The sequence below is a fragment of the Staurois parvus genome, unplaced genomic scaffold, assembly GCF_062004578.1.
Source record: "Staurois parvus isolate SC_StPar_1 unplaced genomic scaffold, SC_StPar_1.0 ptg000122l, whole genome shotgun sequence".
Classification (NCBI taxonomy): Eukaryota; Metazoa; Chordata; class Amphibia; order Anura; family Ranidae; genus Staurois; species Staurois parvus.
In genome coordinates this window covers 2,006,126-2,026,944 of record NW_028317918.1, presented here as the reverse complement: position 1 = coordinate 2,026,944, position 20,819 = coordinate 2,006,126, and the positions used below count along the sequence as shown (strand labels likewise).

The 20,819-nt window shown below is 39.5% G+C and overlaps 1 protein-coding gene across 3 annotated transcripts in view; it reads right to left on the bottom strand.

Moving 5' to 3' along the window:
* Nucleotides 1–20,819, bottom strand: part of FGF2 (fibroblast growth factor 2) — an 85,700-nt gene that overhangs the window by 36,156 nt on the left and 28,725 nt on the right. For all 3 annotated transcript variants that reach the window (XR_016312005.1, XM_089672179.1, XM_089672178.1), the window contains exon 2: nucleotides 6,412–6,515. Coding sequence is in view for 2 of the 3 variants with exons in the window: in XM_089672179.1 (XP_089528305.1) it covers nucleotides 6,412–6,515 (104 nt within the window). In the remaining variant the exon portion in view is untranslated. The remainder of the gene's footprint in view (nucleotides 1–6,411; nucleotides 6,516–20,819) is intronic.

Below are 20,819 nucleotides of genomic sequence, written 5' to 3'. Positions count from 1 at the left end.
AGTCAATATAAGAAAGTTGAACACATTTTTAGGAGGCATTGGCCAATTTTACAGATATGATATTAAAACAAATTATATCACAGCAGCCCAAGTTTGTGTACAGGAAGGCACCCACGCTGAGGGATAAACTGGTAAGAAATGTAGTTGACCCACTAATTAGAGATAAAAAGAGTACCTTTTTGGACTTAGAAGGCTTTTTTCCATGTAGGAAATGTTATACATGCAGGGCCACTAGGGGCTATAATAAGAAAAAACTTACCTTTATGTCCAAAAATACTGGAGAGGAATTTGAAATCAAAGATTTCATTACATGTAGAACCGAAGGAGTGGTGTATTGTTTACAGTGTAGATGCGGACTCCAGTATATTGGACGCACGAAAAGGGCATTATGGAAACGCATAAAAGAACATGTCCAAAACATTAGCAAAGGGTATCCTAAACATAGCATTTCCAAGCACTTTGCTATGCACCACAACCAAGATCCATCGGAGTTGCAATTTTGGGAAATAGAGCGGTATAGAAAACATTGGCAGGGGAGCCATAAGGTCCATACGTTAAGTAAACTTGAATCTAAGTGGATATATACTATGCAAACTCAAGTTCCCAGAGGGCTGAACATAGAATTTAATCTTGTTTCATTAGTGATTTTTAGAGGTTTTATATTATTCTGTAAGCACTTTACATGTATGTACTGTAAATCTCTGGTCACTCGGGTATTAGTGTTTTTTATCACTATTTATAATTTATCCCCCCCCCCTTTTTTTCAGTCTGGTCAGTTGGGGTTCCATCTTTTTAATATAATTTATTTTATAATAATTTATAATAATTTTTTATGCCATTTTTATCAATTTTTAGTTTTTATTCTATTCAATCCAAGGATTTAATAAAGTTTAATATTAGTTTTAATCATCGTTTATAGTCCCAATCATACCACCATACACTGGCATACAGTTGATTTGGGGTAGAGGTATTTTGATGGGTAGCAGGGCGTTTCAATTTTAGTAGTAATATAAGGCAAAAATCATGACAAAACTCAATAGAAAGAGGTATGGGATCCACAACAAAATGGCCGCGATGCAGTGTCCCATATTATTGGGACCTCAACAAAATGGCCGCGATGTTTTGCATAAGTAATTGAATAATCAACATTGGGATTTCCTATAAATTAGAAGCAGACTCACCACCACGCTATCCTGACGAAGCTGCGTGAAGCGCGGCGTAACGCGTAGACATAGCAACGTGGTGACATACTTCCGGTATTTCCGGCACTTCCGGTCCGGCGCCATCTTGGCACTCCAGAGACCCAGCAGTACACCCATGGATAGTGTCACTAATGCTCTGTATTTTTCCAGCTAAATGTGAGTTTGCACTTGGCGGTTTTTTGCCTATAATAAATTTCATATACGGTAATACACTATGGAGGATCTTTTGTGTTCTTATTGCATGGTCCATAACCTTATGAGTATATAAGCATATATACACTGGTGTCTGTCTGTGGAGGATACGTAGGAGGAGGAGGAGAGAGCCTTTTTGGAGACAGTGAAGTAGTAACTTCTATTGTGGATAACAAGTAGGATCTTGGAGTGATCCAAAAGGCTTTTCGGCCCCTGCGGGTCACAGGGGGAAGGTGAGCAGGCACATCAGCCATTGTAGGATTCACACCCATCACCAGCACTGACAAGTTGTGCATGCTGTTTTGAATTCCACTTGGTCAAACTGCTTTCTTGTTGTGGACATTTGTCACCACACACTGTGTGTGTATATTGAAAGCACTGAATATTGTAATATTTGCACTTATATTATAATCACTTGTATTATGATGTATATTTCACTATAGAAATCACTGAGTGATATAATCAGCTAATATTTATGTTATATTGCATAAGTAATTTATTTTGGTTCACAATAAGGTATGCATTTTTGGATATTACGTTTTTAAGTCTTAGCAGCGCTACACCATATATATATTGAATAACAGTATGCACCTAAACTTCCTAAAGATATATTAGTCACTGCTATATCCTCTGAAGTGTTCTAATTCTTGCAGAAAAACACATGCCAGGGTGTTTGTCACTACTAAATTTGGGTCTAGCCTTGCTTTTACAATTGTCTCCACGCATTTATATTGTTTCATCGGTATTCTCTTAATTCTTGTAGTAAAACACCTTCCCTTTTGTCTCTAGTACATTTTGGCCAATTCTCGTTCATTAAAAATGTTCTGTTGTTGGGAAATTTTACACTGCAGTATATTCTTCGGTCTTTTAATCCTTAAGAGTTTGACAGAAATTGACCGGTGGCAGCAAAGTTTTGCTTCTTGGGACCCCCTACCTCTGTCCAATGTGTCCCAGTACCTTTAAGGAGGGGTGAGCTCCAAGTTGGGAGCATCTTAACATTTGTCATGATGTGGCCACTGCAGCTTACGCATATATTTGCAAATGTGTGCAAACTACAACCATTGTTTTTAACATGAATCATTAGACAGGGCCAATTTGGTTTGTTGCAGGCTGGCTGGTAAGTGAGCTGGAAATTTTTGTTTGTTTTTTTGACATGCGTTGCCCTTCCTTGTGCTCATAGCTACAAAGACTAGTTATAGGTTGGGGTAACTGTTCAGTTGGTGAATTGGTGTGGGGACACACTGGATACCTTCAGCAGTCATTGTGTTTTACTGGGTGTCCAGTGCATCCCTGTACCTTTAATGAGGGGCGGGCTCCATCCAGGCATACCTGCCCTTAATCTAACCCTTATTATATATGTGCTCCAAATTGGGGGACTCTCAAAATTATAGAGTTTGTACTGTAGTATACTGGGGTACCATGACGTGTCCGCTGTAATATATGCATATATTTAGAAACATATGCAAAATAAACCCCTTGTTTTTAATATAATATGCTAGACAGGGCCAATTCAGTTTGTTGCAGGCTGGCTGGTATGCGAGATGGGAATTTTTGTTTGTTTTTGACATATGTTGCCCTTCCATGTGCTCCTTGCTGCAAAGGCCAGTTATAGGTCGGGGTGGTTGCCATTTGTTTGTACACTTAAAGCAGAGCTCCACCCATATGGGGAAGTTCCGCTTTAAGCCTTTGTCCCCCGCTCTCGGAAGTGGAAGTTGTCCTCCCCCCTCCATCCCCGTAGTCTTCTGGGACACGTGACAGGTCCCAGAAGACTATGGGACCATTCACAAAGAGCAGCGCTACTCGCGCATGCGCAGTGGGCACACGGCTGTGAAGCCACAAGCTGTCACAGCTGGGTGCCCACACTGAAGATCCCGTGAAGACGGCCGGTGAAACCAGCCATGGTGAGGACAATGTTGGACCGAGGGACAGGTCAGTGTCTGTATTTTAAAAGTCAGCAGCTACAGTTTTTGGAGCTGTTGACTGTTAAGTAACAAGCATATTATTTAAATAATTTGTGTATTTTTATGTTGTCCTTAAAGCTACAGTATTTGAAACAATTTTTTTGTATTGCTTTATGTTCAGGGTCTAGCTCCCCGGGCTTTTTCTTTTACTGTAGTTTATTGTAGTTTTACTGTAGGCCTATTAGCCCTACAAATAGCCAGAACTTACTTATAAGAATAGACTAAATTTAGCTTAAAGTTTGGATTTGGCAAACTTTCAGCGAATTGAACCTGAGAAGGTTCACACATCTATACTGAAAAATAAGTGTTTCCTCATGTAAAGCAGGTCATAGACGAGCAAAAAACGAAAGTTCTTTGAAAACATGAAACTATCTCATACAATTCTGCCATCAAATGTTTTGTTTTTCTATTAAAAAAAAATGCAGCATGTTGGATCATGCACTTTCGATTGCAGCATGAAAATTGATTCGATGATTGACACAAATTTTGTTTGTGTTTTGACTCCTCTATGGTCTGCTTAAGATTCACAAAGCAGCTGTAGAATTACAATTGCAACAGGTTTCTGATGTCCACCAGCCAGATGTAATTAGCTAAACATTGTAGCCTCCCTGGCGGTATTCCCGAGTGTAGCTCGGGGTAAAGTTTCAGTACCACAAGCGGTAACCCCGAGCTATACTCGGGCTTACCATGCGGTGCTGCTCTGGGATCTCTTCTTCACTTACCTTGTCCTGCGCTCCCGCGATGTCCCCCCTGCAGCATCCCTGGCAATGTCCTCTGGCGGATGCCAGCATCTGCCTTCTGGGTTCCGTCCCCTGCGACGTCAGGACGTACGGGGACGGAACAGCAGGAAATTTGAAAATGACAAAAAGTTACATTCACTAAATTCACTAAAATCACATAGTAAAACATTACTGTATCAAACCATTTCACATACATTTTGTCCCTAGTGCATTGTCCAGTGCCCTGCCTGCATTTTTACTGTTCTTTCTGCCTGGAAACTGAGAAATGTCCATGGTGTCCAAAAAGCGTCCCTTTAGGTCAAAATCGGTTTTAGACCAGCTAGAGAACAGCGATAGTAAATCAGAACTACTTGCAGAATTGAGTGATAATGATTCGTGGGGAAATTCGTCATCAAACACTGAAAATGATTTTGTGACTTTGCTCAGTGATGTGCGAACTTGGCGCTCTATTTCAAATTTCAGTGTTTTTGGTTTGATTATATTAATTACATTTATTATTATTATATTATTATTTTTAGGATTAGTTATTATATTATAATTTATGATTTCGTGTTTCAAATTTTAACATACCCGGGATGTTTACTAGACTCTTGTTCGGACAGATTTCAGTGAGTTATTCCTAAAAATTACAGGCCTACAAAAAAAAAAAAACATATTTCCATGCAAAAAAATGTACCGCTTTGAGCACAGAAATATGGACATAATCAGACCACTAGGGAGGTTAATAACCTTCACCAGGTTAGAAACATTGGGAATAAGTGGGAGGTGTGCAATGTCTATACCCAACTCAACTATTAACAGCTATAACATGCTGAGAAGAGTAGTCTCATGCAGTCCCTATATTCGGTTTACCTTGGGGACCCTATGAAAAGAAATTTTGTTTTGTTTTTTATATATTGATGTTATATTGTTTGGAAAGGATAGATGCAAATAGTGCTAGCAGAAGTTTGAATAAATGTCCTTATTTTCTATTGCTCTTTCTATACAAAATGCATTAGATTTATGTTAGGCAGACAGTTCAGATACAAAAAGTGCTTAAAGTAATTAGACACTGCACAAATACACAGACGACTGCTTATCCTTTGGGGAAAGATGTTAAACCACAGAGTTTTTAGTCCTGAACATGGACTGGTTCTCTAAATGATCTCACAAGTGCAGGGTACAACAGTTTTTTTGGTTTACAGCTGTCACTGTGTAACTACAAAAGATATTGGTAACGTTTTAATTCACAGTTACAACACACATTAAAGAAGATTAGAGTATCAACTGCTCGTCCCCAATACAATAGATTCAAGGAAAAAATATCTCCTTGGGACTTTAATGCAGCTCACAAAATACCACACATATATTCATATATGAAAAATTATATACTTTATTTTACATAATTTCTAAAATAAAATCATTACGTATTAAAATTGCATTAGCAGCTCTGACACAGTTTATTCAACATAATCCCCTCTATAGGACTAAAAAGTATAAAAAATAATATACATGTTAGTAGCCAGTGGCCCCAATGCGTTTTAATCATTGCAAACCAAGAACTTCCTCAGGGGAAATAAGGAAAGGGAGATCTCTAAATAAACATATCAAAGATTAATAACAATTCATTATAATTCCATCCACAATGGATTGAATTATAATGGATTATGTCAAATAAACTGTGTCAGAGCTGCTAGTGCAATTTTAATATGTAATTAGTTTTTTAGAGATTTTCTAAAATAAAGTATATAATTTTTCATATATGAATATATGTGTGGCATTTCATTAGCTGCATTAAAGTCCCAAGGGGATATTTTTACCTTGAATTAGTTACAACACATATAAACAGTATTAGTTCACTAATTAGATAAAGTAACACATTTTTAAACTGTCAGCCACTGTCTTAATGGATGAATACAAAATTCAGACTAGACTAGCAATGTGGAATAATTACTTTCAGTGCAATGACAAAGGCTCCAACATTTTGTAGTGTCTATACAGATTTCCTTAGAAATTGTTCTGCTTTAAAATTAGAATCATAAGTAGAATCAGCTTTCCCACATACTGAGATGAGATCTGTCTAAACAATGAAGAAAATAATCAATTGGCTGCCATAGAGTACTGCGTTCTACATATGGCTTTTAGCTTTATTAAATAAGTACTTTCATGCTTGGTGAGCACTTTAGGTAAATGCTATATTTGTATTTTATCTTTGTACTTTGTACCATAGTGCACAGTCTTCATCTGCTCAGTACACCTTTTTACTTTAGAGCATAAGGACAGAAGCACAAAAACAATCACAATCACTGCACATAAAAACGTTTGGAAAATACTTACTAGTGCCATTAGCCTGCCATCTTCCTTCATGGCAAGATAGCGATTTGCACTGATTCCTTTGATTGAAACAACACCTCTATCTTCTGCTTGAAGTTGCAATTTAACTGCAGAATGAAAAATATAAAATGAGATGATGAATTACTTAAATGTAAACTTGGCAAAACCAACAAATCTTCACATAGTAGCTAATATTTATCTGTTATGACAGGTTCGAATTTTTGGCTATGCCTTACTTTAAAAGAAGCTTATGGGCTCATCTAACCAAAGCCTATAAAGTGTGTGAATGTATTGATCATCTTCAGATCATCTCTGGAGTAAGTAAAACCCTGAACCTCACACTATGAAGTGAGAATATGTAGTCTTTAGTTTGCTATTTTTTGCCATGTAGCACAGTGATGTCACCTACCCCAAATGTCCCACTTTTTCACTTATGAAACCCAATCCATCTGTCCACATTTCCTATATATATATATATATATATATATATATATAATTTTTTTTTTTTTTGGTCTGATGCATAGACCTTTGTAAAAAAATTAACTACTTGACTACTAGAAGTGTCATACTTTACTTAACTTTTCATCCAGAATCTTAATTATTGCATTGGTTAGTTTAAATCACAAGTATAAAAGAAAGTAGCAAACAAGCATGAGCTGCTTTATCTATCAGCAGGGGCACAGGGGCATAGGAGGGGCTTGTGAGGGGCTTTAACACGTGGTTAAATACTAACCCTACTTTGACATATACCACAGTTTTGATTACAACACAGTATGCAGTATGTAATGTATAATATAGAATACAGAGTGCAGTGGTGGGAGCAGGGGCAGACTGACAACTCATGGGGCCCCCAAGCAATAGGGGATCATGGGGCCCCTGTGTCCTTGCCCAAACTCAAAAAAGCCTATGAAAAAGGTACCAGGGCATCTCATGAGACCCCCTACTGACCCCGGGCCCTTGGGCAGTGCCCGAGTTTCCAAATGGTCAGTCCGCCCCTGGGTGACAGTGTATCATGTAAAACCCAATGTACAGAGAGCAGGGTCAGTCCCTCTAGTTATATCAGGGGTCAGGAGTAATGCTATGTACACCATGCAGGGGTTGGTAACATGTAATGTATAGAGTTCAGTTGTGTACTTCCCTTCAATCACAGATCCCCTAACAAAACCTCCCTCCTCGTCTCCCAAAACAAAAATCCTACTCCCAGTACCAATCTTTCCCCTTCCAAGCAGACTCCTCCTCCTCAAGAAAACTCCTGCTTTACCCCATTAGCAAAAATCCAATTTCCCCTCCAAGAAAGCGCCTGCTCACCCCATCAGCAAAAAAACTCACAGGCACAAGAAACGCCTCTCAATGAAAATCTCCCACCCCTCCAAAGAAGCCTCTTCTTAGCTTGTCAGAAAATAATCCCCTCCCCCAAAATAACCCCTCCTCACCCCAGTCCATCCTCCAAAACCAACATCCCTAATCCCCTGCACTAATATCCACACTCCCTCAGCATTAAAATCCCCACAACTTAGCACAGAAACCCCCACTCCCCAGCAGAAAAAATTCCCATAATTTAGCATGGAAATCCACTCTCCAGCACCAAAATCTCTGCTTCCTAGCACAGGAAATCCCAATTCTCCAGCACAGAAATTTCCACTTCTCAGCACAGACATCTTCATTCCCCAGGACAGAAATTCCCACTCCCCAGCACAAAAAAAAAATACGGGCTAGGCAGTGGGGATTTTGATGCTTTGGGAGTGCAGTTGTTGGTGTAAGGGAGAGGGGATTTTGATTTGGAAGAATAGAGATTTTTGCTCACTTGTCAGAGGGATGCTAGATAGATGTGCTAATGGGTGATTTCTGTGCTAGGGAGTGGAGATTTTTGTGCTGAGGAGTTGGGATTTCTGAGCTGGGAAGTAATGATTTCCATGCTGATCTGTGGCAATTTTGATACTAGGATGTTGGGGTTTCTGTGCTAAGAAGTGGGGATTTCTGTGGACACGAAACTCCCATTTCCTAGCATGGAAATCCCCACTCCCCAGCATTCAAAACTCCACTTCCTAGCACAGAAATCCCAATTCTCCAGCAAAGAGGCAGTTCTGTATGCCCAATCCCACTCAAAACCACTGCAACTCAACATTTTGGGTGCGTTGGACAAAAAGGCACAGTCTCCGGACAATCATAAGCACCTGACACCCAGGACTAGGTTATCCCCAGCTCACAAATCCAGTCCTGGAGTCAGGAAACCCTTCCATTGAACTGGAAAATTCTCACAATGGAGGAAAGCATGATAGGCTGGAGAAGAGTCCTGGACACCCTTTTGGTGCAGAGGACTCTGGTGAGTGTGCTCTTCACCCAAAAGTGTTTCAGTTCCTCCATCACCAGTGAAGGGGACCAGACATGGATCTCCTAGCTTCCAGATTCAACAACAAACAAATCAAGTTTGTCCACAGGCCCATGGACCCTTTAGCTATAGCAGTAGATGCCCTGGTGACCATGGGATCAGTTTAACCTGATCTATGCCTTCCCATTTGCAGCATCAAAATGGAGGGCATCTCAGTGATTATCATTGCACCAAGCTGGCCCAGGTGGATGTGGTAATCGGACCGCATCCTTTTGACCGACTGTCCATGGGATCTCTCAGATTGCCTGGATCTGCTGTCCCAAGAACTGGTTTACCACAATGCTTCATGATCACTTCCCTTAATGGCATGGCTACCGGAATCCATTATTCCCATGCGCCTAAAAGCTAGGAATTTACATCCCAAGAGGTTATCTTTGGAATGCATCCTGGCCATTTTCCAGTCTGGTCTCGATGAAGCATTTGGCTTTAACTACCATCTAAGGTCAGATCTGGGCTCCTGTGATTCATTTCCAAAGACTGATTGACACGCATTCCCTAGTAAAAGCCTTTGTTAGGGTGTAGCTTACATAATTACCCTGTACATCCAATTGTGACTTCATGGGACCTAAATCTGGTTCTGTTTCCTCAAAAACCCGCATTTGAACCCACAAGGGAGATTCTTCTCTGTACTCTCACTCTCAAGGCAGATTCCTTATTGCTAAACCTTTGTGAGGTGAGCTTTATCAGCCTTGTCTTGTATGGCACCATTTCTAGGCAAACTTTTTTAAGATTTATGGCTTACTTTCTCCCTAAGGTGATCCATCTCTCTGCACCAGTACATCCAAAGGAGATAATCCTCTATTCTATAGATGTGGTGTGGGCTGTTTTTAGTTTATTTCTCAGCTACAGCTTCCCTCCAGAGACTGACCTCTTTTCCTCATTCCTGAGGGTGTCCAGAAATAACAACTTGCGCATTGCTCCACTATTGCTAGGTGGGTTAGGCATATAATTACTCAACCCTAGGGATTTGAAGCTCAGCTCTGGGAAATTTGAAAATTATCCTTTGCATCTGTGTTATCTTCTCCCCTACGCTCAAGTGGTCTAAGATCCTGACCAGGACTATAGACCACTAGAGTGTAGGCGAGAAGATGCTACAAGGACCAGTCTTGTGGCATGAAGGAGTAAGTAGATCTACTTTAGAACCCCAGACTTAATGAGCAATTAACTCTTACAGTGTTAGTGCAACCCCACTGCAAGGGATAAATAATATGTTTCCTGGAGCAGGCCTTTAAGGACAAGGTTCCAGCTTTTTCTGTCAAGGCACATTCCACTAGATCAGTGGGTGTCTCTTGGGCTTTTCAGCATCAGGTATGTGTTTCTCAAATTTGCAAGGTGGCCACCTGGGCTTCTGTTCACTTGTTCAGTAATTTCTACGAGATGGGTGTTTAGACCTCTTCTGATGCCAGCTTCAGATATAAGGTCTTTTAGGGAGCTCTTTGAACTGCAAGCTACACTGTTGTTTTGGAGGACTAGATAACTTTTATTTGCTGTGTAGCCCAACTTGTATTTGGAGTGCTTTTGGACATTCCTCTTGTCTCAGAATTAGCCTGGGGTTCCCTAATGAATAATAAAGAAAACAAGATTATTGTACTCACCCAAAAATCTATTTCATGAAGTTCATTAAAGGATACAAGTTCCACCCCTTGCTCCTTATGACACCCTCCTACTTCTGCTTTTTCAAAAAACTGGAGCTTGATGGGGATGGGTTATAGCTATCCAATCTCCTGTAGGAAGCAGTATAACACTTGTGCTTCTAATGAAGAAAAGGATTTTATGGCAAGTACAGAAGTCCTGGTCTGTGTCCAGGGGCAGACTGACAACTCATGGGGCCCCCGGGCAATAGGGTAACATGGGGCCCCTGTGTCCTTGCCCAAACTCAAAAAAAGCCTATGAAAAAGGTACCAGGGGCATCTCATGGGGCCCCCTACTGACCCCGGGCCCTCGGGCATTGCCCGAGTTTCCAAATGGTCACTCCACCCCTGTCTGTGTCTTGAAATGATGCTGCTTCACTGCTCCCCAGCAGCTGCAGGTATTCAACTGGCTAGACTGGAACAATACCACCTCTCCCTGCTGCACGCAATAGTTCTTCCCACTGGAAGATACCACTACATGTGGCAGAAAGAGCAGGTATTCACACATCCAGAGGTGCACTGAAGCATGACTGTGCTATATTTCAAGGCATAGGCTGCCAGAAATTTAAGTATAGCTGCCTCTTCTTTTATAGTGCTGGTATTTGTAGTTAGTGACCCTGTGATAACTCAGCAAGGAATAGTGAAATAGTTAAACTGTACCATGAAGATGCTTCATGAAGATGCACAAAATTACTGTAAGAGATGAAAATAGCTTAGAAGACTAATCTCATTTATCTGCAGTGCACTGCATATACAGTATATGCAGATATATAGAGATTATTATTATTATACAGGATTTATATAGCGCCAACAGTTTGCTCAGCGCTTTACAATATATAAAGAGAGACAATACAGCAACAATACAGTTCAATACAAGAGGGATAGGAGGGCCTGATCCTTGGAGCTTACAATCTAAGAGATGAAAATATAACCTTTGTCTCTTGCCTTTTTCTTTGCTTCAATTTAGCATGGCAAGGAATGCACAACAGGGATCAATTAGGAGTAATTTCACCAGGTTTTCAGGGGTTAAAGTCTTGTATGAGTAATACTCCCAGATGCAATGTGCTGTGGTAGTATTGTTATTCATTTGGTTCCAAGGCTTGTAACTGCGTGATGCAGATCCTGCCCCCACACCTCCAGGCAGTCCCCAGCCAGAGGAAACCACTAATAGTGTGTGTGCTTCAGCATCGTTGTGAAGAACCTTATAAAGTATTGTTCCGGTGAAAAAAGTAAAACACACTGAGAAGAAAGATGGAAAAACTGACCTGTACAAAAAAGAAGTGTTGAATCATTTAACCTCAGAAGTAATTATGCGAACCCACAATTAAACAGCAATGTTACCTAACTTCTGTATTCAGGGGACAGATGTTCAGTTTGTTAATAGTGGATAATAATTAAGTTGTAAAATATATAAAACCATATTTTATACAACAGATTTCAACAAAATGTATTGTTATGTTGAGTGTGTGTAAATTTGAGTGAGTAGAAGGATTAATATATTAGGTATAATTAAAAAAAAACTGCTTACAAACCTTTTAAAAAAGAGGTGAGGGACCTAAGTTCAAGCATAGGGTATATTGTACAGCAGAGAACATAAGTACACATATTATATTTGGACAGGATTCAATTTACACTCTTTACAGCAGAGAATCTTTTTCTAACGGTTCATTTACACTTGCAGCCAGGGATGGTAAAAACAGGTAGTTCAGACAGGGACAATAAGTAGGAGGGGGTAAATCTCCTAAGCAAGGACACAGACAAAAAGTAAAACGTGATAAAGCCCGAACGCCTAAAGCTTTAGACCTTATACATTTACTGCATAAATGCTAACATGCTAACATTATACAATCAAAAAAGAACATGTTGCATGTTTTCAGCATGAAAGCACAGACATCTGGTGCTGGTTTTCTATGGTATTGCCATTGGCCGTGCATCTCATCAAGACATTAAGGGTACAAGTGCAGGACAATTTTTTTTTTTTCAGAAATGAAAAGCTGACATTTATATAGTAAACAGTATGAACTTGAAAAAGTTTCACCTGTTGCAAATTGTGAAATAAGTAGGATCAAAATTTCCTGTCTATGGTAGACAGTCTTCGAGGGTGACATAATTGACAAAACACAGTCCAAGCTAGAGGGAATGGAGAGATATCAATAGCTTCAACTAACTAGGGTCTTTAAAAGGACTTCTGATGAGGCCTTGTCATAAACAGTCTGGAGTGTAGTTTAAGGCAGTGTTTCTCAACCCTTTTTCAGTCAAGGCACCCTTTAAAATTATGGACAGTCCCGAGGAACCCTTTAAAATTATGGACAGTCTTGAGGCACCCCATTCTAAAATAGGGTACCTCAAGATTGGCCATAATTTTAAAAAGGCGCCCCATTCTAAAATGTGAAGAACTGTTCTAACAGCAACATCCACACATGTAGGACACCCAATATTAGAGGTGATTTATCCTTCCAAAGTCAATACACTTTGGCACATTGGTACTGACTAGTATTCCAATGTTTCACTTCTCTCTTAGTTTTTCTTCATCACTGAGCTAATGTGACCCCAGCACTGAAGAAGAGGGGCAAGCGAAGGTCAAACTAGGATTCTGTGCAGGCAGCTGACTTCCTCCTTATCAACTGATGATGTCATTGGCTGTCAGGACGTTGGTGGCTAGAAGGCCGTAATGGTGCACAATGAAAACCTGTGGCTTGTTTCACCCGCTGGCTTGTATACAAGTTTTGGGCAATTTTTAGACATTTTGCCAAGGCACCCCTGAAGAAACCTCAAGGCACCCTGGTTGAGAAAGTCTGGTTTAAGGAATATACATCTCTGAGACTGGGGTAATGACCTTTATTGAACTTTCATACATCTCAGAATCCCAACTTTCATTTATATTCCATAACTACTATTATTAAGTTATCTTCCTAAAAGTGGTTACACTAATGTAGAAGAAGATACTTCTTAGTAGACACCAAACATACCTATATGAGGTATGAGCTCTAATTCCGCCATCAGTATTACTAATGATTACAATAGGATAATAATAAGAGGATTAGTGACTCTTGCAACATCAGATTGAACTTAATTGTCAAGTGATCCTAAGGCTGGCCATACATTATACAATTTTCCTTTAGATTTACCAATACCTAGGTCAAACCTAAACCGTTTCAGTTTGTATACTATCAGGCAGGTCCTTGTACTACATAGTTGGAGGTAAATCTAAAGGAAATTGAACAAAAATGTATAATGTATGACCTGGTTAACTCTGTGCTGTTCTGATCAGGTGGACTCCACTTAAGTATTTTTTTGTTTATTTGAAAACCTTTTATTTTACTATTGCTTGTGTCTGATTTTTTTTTTAGTATTTTTTCTTTAAATGCTTCCTGCACTGTTTCTCTTTTTTTTCATTAAATTATATTTAAAATCCTTAAGGCCAAATTTAATATTCTTTGGGACACAGCACCAAATACATAAGGTACACTATATTTCCAAAAGTATTGGGACACCCTTCCAATAACCTCCATTTTTTCCTGACATACACTTTAAATGAAAGCACAATCTTTGTATATGTTAAGTTAAATAAGGGTTCATATTATTTTTTTTCATAAGTAAGTTTACACCATGGGTGCTCAACCTTTTGAAGAGCAAGGGCCACTTAAGTGATTTGGTGACCAGTCATGGGCCACAATGAAAGGAAATGGTTCAGAATTTCGAATTTTACTATTTTGAATAGCATAATGAACATTTTCCTTCACCAGCCGCTGAATGCTGGAGGGAGGGAGAGGAAGAGAAGCCAGCTTTCAGCAGTTCAGGATGATGGAGAGGATTGGTTATTATATACATCACCCCTCCTGTTCAAGTGTAAAACAAAATGTAACATTGAGGCCGCACGGGCCCCCTTCAGCATGAGGTGGGATCACCAATGTGATCCCTAATGCTAAACCAGTGGTTGGGGGGGTATGGTAAAAATATGTGTCAACTGTGGGTTTTTACTGCCCCCCAAACCACAAATGTAAAAGAGCCCCTACTGCCCTGAGCCCCTTATAAGGTTGCTTTCAAAACGATGCACTATGATTTACCCGCACCACGGGTGCAGCATAGTGCGACTGCAACTTTCCTGCAGGTCAGCTGGGCTTTGCCATAGAATTCTATTATATCTTGCAGATGTGGTGCACTTTCTGAAAGTGCACCAAAACTCCAGACCCTACACTGTTATTTTACATGGCGTACCATATCATGACTGAGTTGCTGTTGTTCCCAGTTGCTCCCACTTTGTTATAATACCACTAACAGTTGACCGTGGAATATTTAGTAACAAGGGACTTATTGCACAGGTGGCAACCTATCACTACCATGTGTGAAATCACTGAGCTCCTGAGAGTGACCCATTCTTTCACAAATGTTTGTAGAAGCACTCTGCATGCATAAGTGCTTGATTTTATACACCTTTGGCCATGAAGGTGATTAGAACCCCCGAATCCAATGATTTGTAGGGGTGTCCCAGTACTTTTGCCAAAATAGTGTATAAAACATTTCAGAGAGGCCTATTGGTAAGGTCTGAAATACAGACAAAAATCTTGGAAGAAATCCTGGAACATCCATTTTAAACAGTGCCACTCTGCTCAACCACGAATGACGTAAACTTGCCCACTATTTTAGTTTCTGTTGTGTTAGGGCGATCAGCGGCCGGTAGTTTAGGGTATATAAATCCTCCTCTCTCATAGTCAAATAAATACGTAAATATTTCAGAGTTTTGCCGTGCCAATGAACTTCTTCTTTAAGGCATTTGCCTCCTCCTCAGATAGGGATACCCTCAATGCCTTTTTTTTTTTTTTTTTACATTAACCTTGTCATTACTAACTGCAGCAAATTAAATTCTGTTATCAGCCCTGGAAAGGCTATTCGAGAGTTTGAAATGAATAATAAATTGTCAGCAAAAAGGGACATTTTACATGTCGCCTATCCCAATACCCAATACCCTGTATTGAGGGATTATTTCTATGACAATGGCTCCTGGTACTCTATGTCTCAGAGGAACAATACAAATCAAACAGGTTTTCAACCATTTGTACTTTCCCACTAGGAGTGGGTGGCCAGTCCACTGCTGCCAAAGATATAAGAACATCACCTTAGCCAACTAAAACAGCCAGGATCAGGCGACTGTCATCTCATATTAATAGCCCGCTGTTGAGTCATAAATGGTTACTCGAGCATTTCTGTAGAAATAGGAGTATTAGTGCGTAAATAGTACTTCATATCAGGGCTCTTAAGTTTACCAATAATTCCATTGACGTACGGAGGTAAGCATAGGGATTAGCTGTAGCTAATGTACACGATATCTGTACAAGATATACAATGTGTAAAACAAAATAAAAAACCTGTTTAATAAAAAATGAGCCCCATGGTATATCATAGAGTTGGTTACTGTTTCTTTACTTAAAGCGTGTCTATGGTCAGAATGTAAAATCATATACAGTATTCATTTCAACACTGGATTTCATTTATTTCTTGCCTACTTCTATTAATCTGAACAATCTTGAAATTAAAAATTACTTTGTAAAGATCCCCACACATTTAACCCCTTGAATTCTGTGACACGTATTCACTATGTCCTGTGAGTAGGTCCTGCTGTGGCACACAATTCACAGAGCCTGCATTTTGAAATATTTTTCTAGGTAAGCTTATACTGGATTGTCATATATAACTATTGTTGCATTGCTATTACAATGCTGATGTTATAAAATAAAAGTGTGTTCTGTGACCATAGAACTCCTTAAAGAGATAGTTCACCTTTACCAAAAAGCTGTCTTATCAGAAAAGACCATGACTAAAGTTGAATAATGCCCTTGCTATAGGTGTAGGCCATTTGCATACCTCCTGAAGCCTGACTGGAATACTCCCAGGGCATTGCTAGGTGAGGCCTAGTCATTACTGCTCACCTCCTCCATCACAGGAGTGAGCTCTCAGGCTCTGAGCTCAGAGCTACTTCATCAGCGGAGAGAAAGAACATGTGAGGGGCTTTGATTCAGAGAAAGAGCTCACTCCTGTGATGGTGGAGGTGAGCAGTAATGACTAGGCCTTACTTAGCAACCTCCTAGCAATGTTCTGGGAGTATTCCAGTCAGGCTTCATGAGGTACATAAATGGCCTACACCTATAGCAAGGGTGTTATTCAACTTCAGTCAGAGACACACAGGTTGTTATTATCCACAGGCACCCCTTATCTGCATAGGCAGGTTTCTGGTAAAGATGAACTAACACTTTAAAGCCAGGATGGATCTCGATTATGCTCATCCTAGGTTGATGTTCCTGGGATCTCATTATAACCACTGTTCTTCCTTCATGTAAAGTATCACACTCCAGTTACAAAAGAAATAACCGGAATAGTCTATATTTTTCATATATTCTTTTATGTTGTAATTCTTAGTCAAAGCTCACACCTGTTACAGCTTTCATTAGACAGTCATAGTTATTTGTCCTTCAAACAACCAGAGGTTGAAGAAGTATTTGTAGTTTAATTCACATCTAGAACATAAGATGGAAGGTTCTTAGATTATAACTATAATGAGGTTGTGTAATAAGACTGCTAAAAACAGTGATTAAAACTGAAATCTAGGCAGATATAAAAAAAATAAATACATTATTCACTAAAACATACATTAAATGCATTTTTATTAGAACGTCTTTATATACCTGAATCTTTCTGGAGAGCAGCCGCCTGTAGATGAAGCATCTATACTGTAATACTTTGCATAATTTTGTCAGTCTAACACAGGGCAGACTTACAAGAGGGAAGAGAAGGAGTAAATTATCAGTGTGGTACTGCTCAGTAATTGTTCAGCCAGCAGGTTGGAATGTGGTCTTCAGGTCTGTGGAAATGTCCAGGACTTGGCTTTTTTGTCTGCCTAGGGTGCCTAAATCACATGACTGTATGAACATTATTACATAGACTTACCAGCCACTTTATTAGGCACACTTTGCTAGTACCAAATATCCCCCACACCATTACACCACCACCACCAGTTGATACAAGGTAGGATAGATCCATGCTTTCATGTTGTTTGTTCCAAATTCTGACCCCACCATCTGAATGTCGCAGCAACCAGTCTGCCCATTCTCCTCTTACCACTGACATCAACAAGGCATTTTTATCCACACGACTGCCGCTCACTGAATATTTTCTCTTTTTCGGACCAGTCTCTGTAAACCCTAGAGATGGTTGTGAGTGAAAATCCCAGTAGATCAGCAGTTTTTTAAATACTCAGACCAGCCCTCTGGCACCAACAACCATGTCACGTTCAAAGTCATCTAAATCCCCTTTCTGTCCCATCCAGATGCTCAGTTTGAAATTCAGAAAATTGTCTTCACCATGTCTAGATGCCTAAATGCATTGAGTTGCTGCCATGTGACTGGCTGATTAGCAATTTGTGTTACTAAGCAACTAAACAGGTGTACCTAATAAAGTGGCTGGTGAGTATATATTGTTTATTATATTTAGCTGTATTTGCCTAGAGTACTGTTTTGAATCTTTAGAATACTAGCAATTTTACCTGCACAGCATTAGCAGGTTTCTGATTGCCATTGATTGTTGCCTGGATTTTTTTCTTGAAAGAATAACTGTTTTTTTTTTTTATTACAAGTACCCTTCAAATATCCTCCTCCCCTCAGCATACCTCTTCCCCAAGTCTTATATCCATCTATTGTTGTACACCAGAGAATTTCACTGTATTGCTCAAAGGAAGCCACCACTGCAGAATATCCTGTCCAGGTTCTTTTTCTGTAAAAGCGCAGAGCTATAGAGTTGACTGTAGATTTTTCTGCAGAAGAGTTCAGCCTGGAGATTACACAGTGGTAATTGTGACCCACAGTGGAGTAGACGCAAAGGATCTCTGAGAAGTGAGTACAGGTGAGTATAAGACTTGTTGGGCTTGCTCGGGCAAGGGAGGTGGCCATTAACAGGATAACTGTAGTAAAACTACATTTATCCCTCAATGTTACAAAATGGTATGCTAATAGAGAGTCTGCTAATCTGCGGTGGGTGAGCAAACCACTGATAAAGTAAACCTTCAATCCATTCAACTGGGAATTATTCCAGAATAATTAAATTAAGGAATGACGACAACAAATACCATAAGTGACCAGAGACACCATGGGGTTCATTTAATGAAAACAAATAGGCTGTTCAGTTTGCTAGGGAATTTTCTCTTAGCTTAGCAAATGTGCTGCAAAATCACTTTGCAAAGTATATCCAATCACATGCAAGGGAAAAAAAAACGTATTTTTGCCTGCACTTGAGTGGATGATGGAAATCAGCAGAGCTTCATCTAATTCACTGAGCTAAGGGCCAATTCCTTTGCAAAGCCAACGGCCTATATCAACATGCTTGCACTATATTATTTGGTTGGTATACACTATCATTACAGGGAAGGTATTATTTGTACATTCATAAATGTATATATATTTGGCTGACCTCTTATCCTCAAGAAGCATTTACACAGCTGCACATTTCACACTGCACAGTAAATTCCCAGAGGGCCTTAAGAAAACAGTTTTTAATTCTCAAGTGCAGGTGGGTACATCGAGGAAGAGAGTGGGAAAATTATTTGCCCAACATCACACGGAGGTTAAGTGGTTTAGGCTGCATACAAACCCACAGAGTTGTGTATTCAAGGCCAAGACTTTAACCACGAACCCCATTCATCCATTGCATGGGCTAGTTTATTTCAAGCATAAACAATGAAGCTGAGCTATAGGGAGAAGTTAACTATAAGATATCAAAGTGGATTATTTTTCCAAAATTTATCAGGTTAAAGAAGGAAAAAAATCAGAAACTTAAAACCTTTGAGATTATGCATGCAGACATTATCAAATCTTTCCACATGGAACTGATAGTATTTGCCAGCTAATCAAAACCTAAATCTATTAAACAAATGTCAATGAACAGTTACAGTATATTAAATATTTCCATGAAATGAAAGATTAAATTGCTTTCTAAGCTTACTCAAATCTGTAAGAATAGACATTTTAATCATTTGCATTGGTCCCTGCTTCAGTGTCTATATCAGACTCATCTAAAATGCAGTAACTGTGGTATGAGCCTAGTTAAAATATATGTGTACACCTAATACCTAAATACCACATACGCTTTAACACAGGGCTTGACAAATCCTAGGTGCCAGGTTGCCATGGCGACTAAAAATTGTGTCCTGGCACCTGGGTTCACACACTGCTTCACATAGAGTTCAATGCAAAGTCGCCTCCCATAGACTTCAATGCAAAAACTCCTGTCAATAGCAATTCTATGTGAACACTTATCTCACTCACTTATGCCACTCTTCTCTATCTCTTGCAAGTCTGGACACTTGCACAGGACCCTTTTCATAATGGCACTCAAATCACAATTCGTGTGGATCGCATCATGTGAACCACCTCACTAGGAACACATAATATCTAACCTGTCATGTGTCCAGAATTGCATATGTGTGAACCAGGGAAGCTTCATTCACACTTGGGTGTTTAGAGATTGCGGCAGAATTGCTGTGATCACAAAACGCAGGTTCAGGTGCCATTATTGTCAATGGCGCCCAAAACATGGTGTTTTGCCATGATTGTGGCACGGCAAATCGCATCACGTGAAGCTTGTCGCCCAAAAGTTGCCTTGCACTGACAACCAACGCATAAAAAAAAAATGGCTCCAAACCTTTTGAGCTGGCTCCTAGATTCAAAGCAAATTTGTTAAGCCCTGCTTTAACATGTTTGTTGATGTCATTTTAAAAGTAATTTTCAATATTTTTCTTAATTTTACGTTCACTAATTCAGTAGTAAATTGTGATTACAAAGAAATCTACAATAGACCCCACTATGAACCAATCAACGATGGTGGTATTGGAATGTGACAGCAAGAACATCCTGAAATCTTATCACACACTATCATTAATTTTTATTTGACTCAGGCACACTGCTCCAGAATAATGATGTGGGGGAAGCGTGTTTCCTAACTTTCTTGATAAAATGGCACTGCTTGAATGAAGACACAGAGACATCCGATGATGATTTAGCCCTTTCTCAAAGCATATATTTGGTCAAAATTTTAAATCATTTCATTTTCACACTGCATTTCAATAATTTTTAGCCTATTCCTATTAATTTAAACAATCTTAAAGTTTGCAAATCTCCACACATTTATTTCCTTGAATTCTGTGGCTTGAATTCTCTATGCCCTGTGAGTCGGCACTGCTGTTTTACATACAGTTGCAAGAAAAAGTATGTGAACCCCTTGGGATTAGGTGGAGTTTTGCATGAATTGGGCATAAAATGTGCTCTGAACGTCATCTAAGTCACAACAATAGAAGAACACAGTCTGCTGAACATAATACTACACAAACATTAGATGTTGCCATGGTT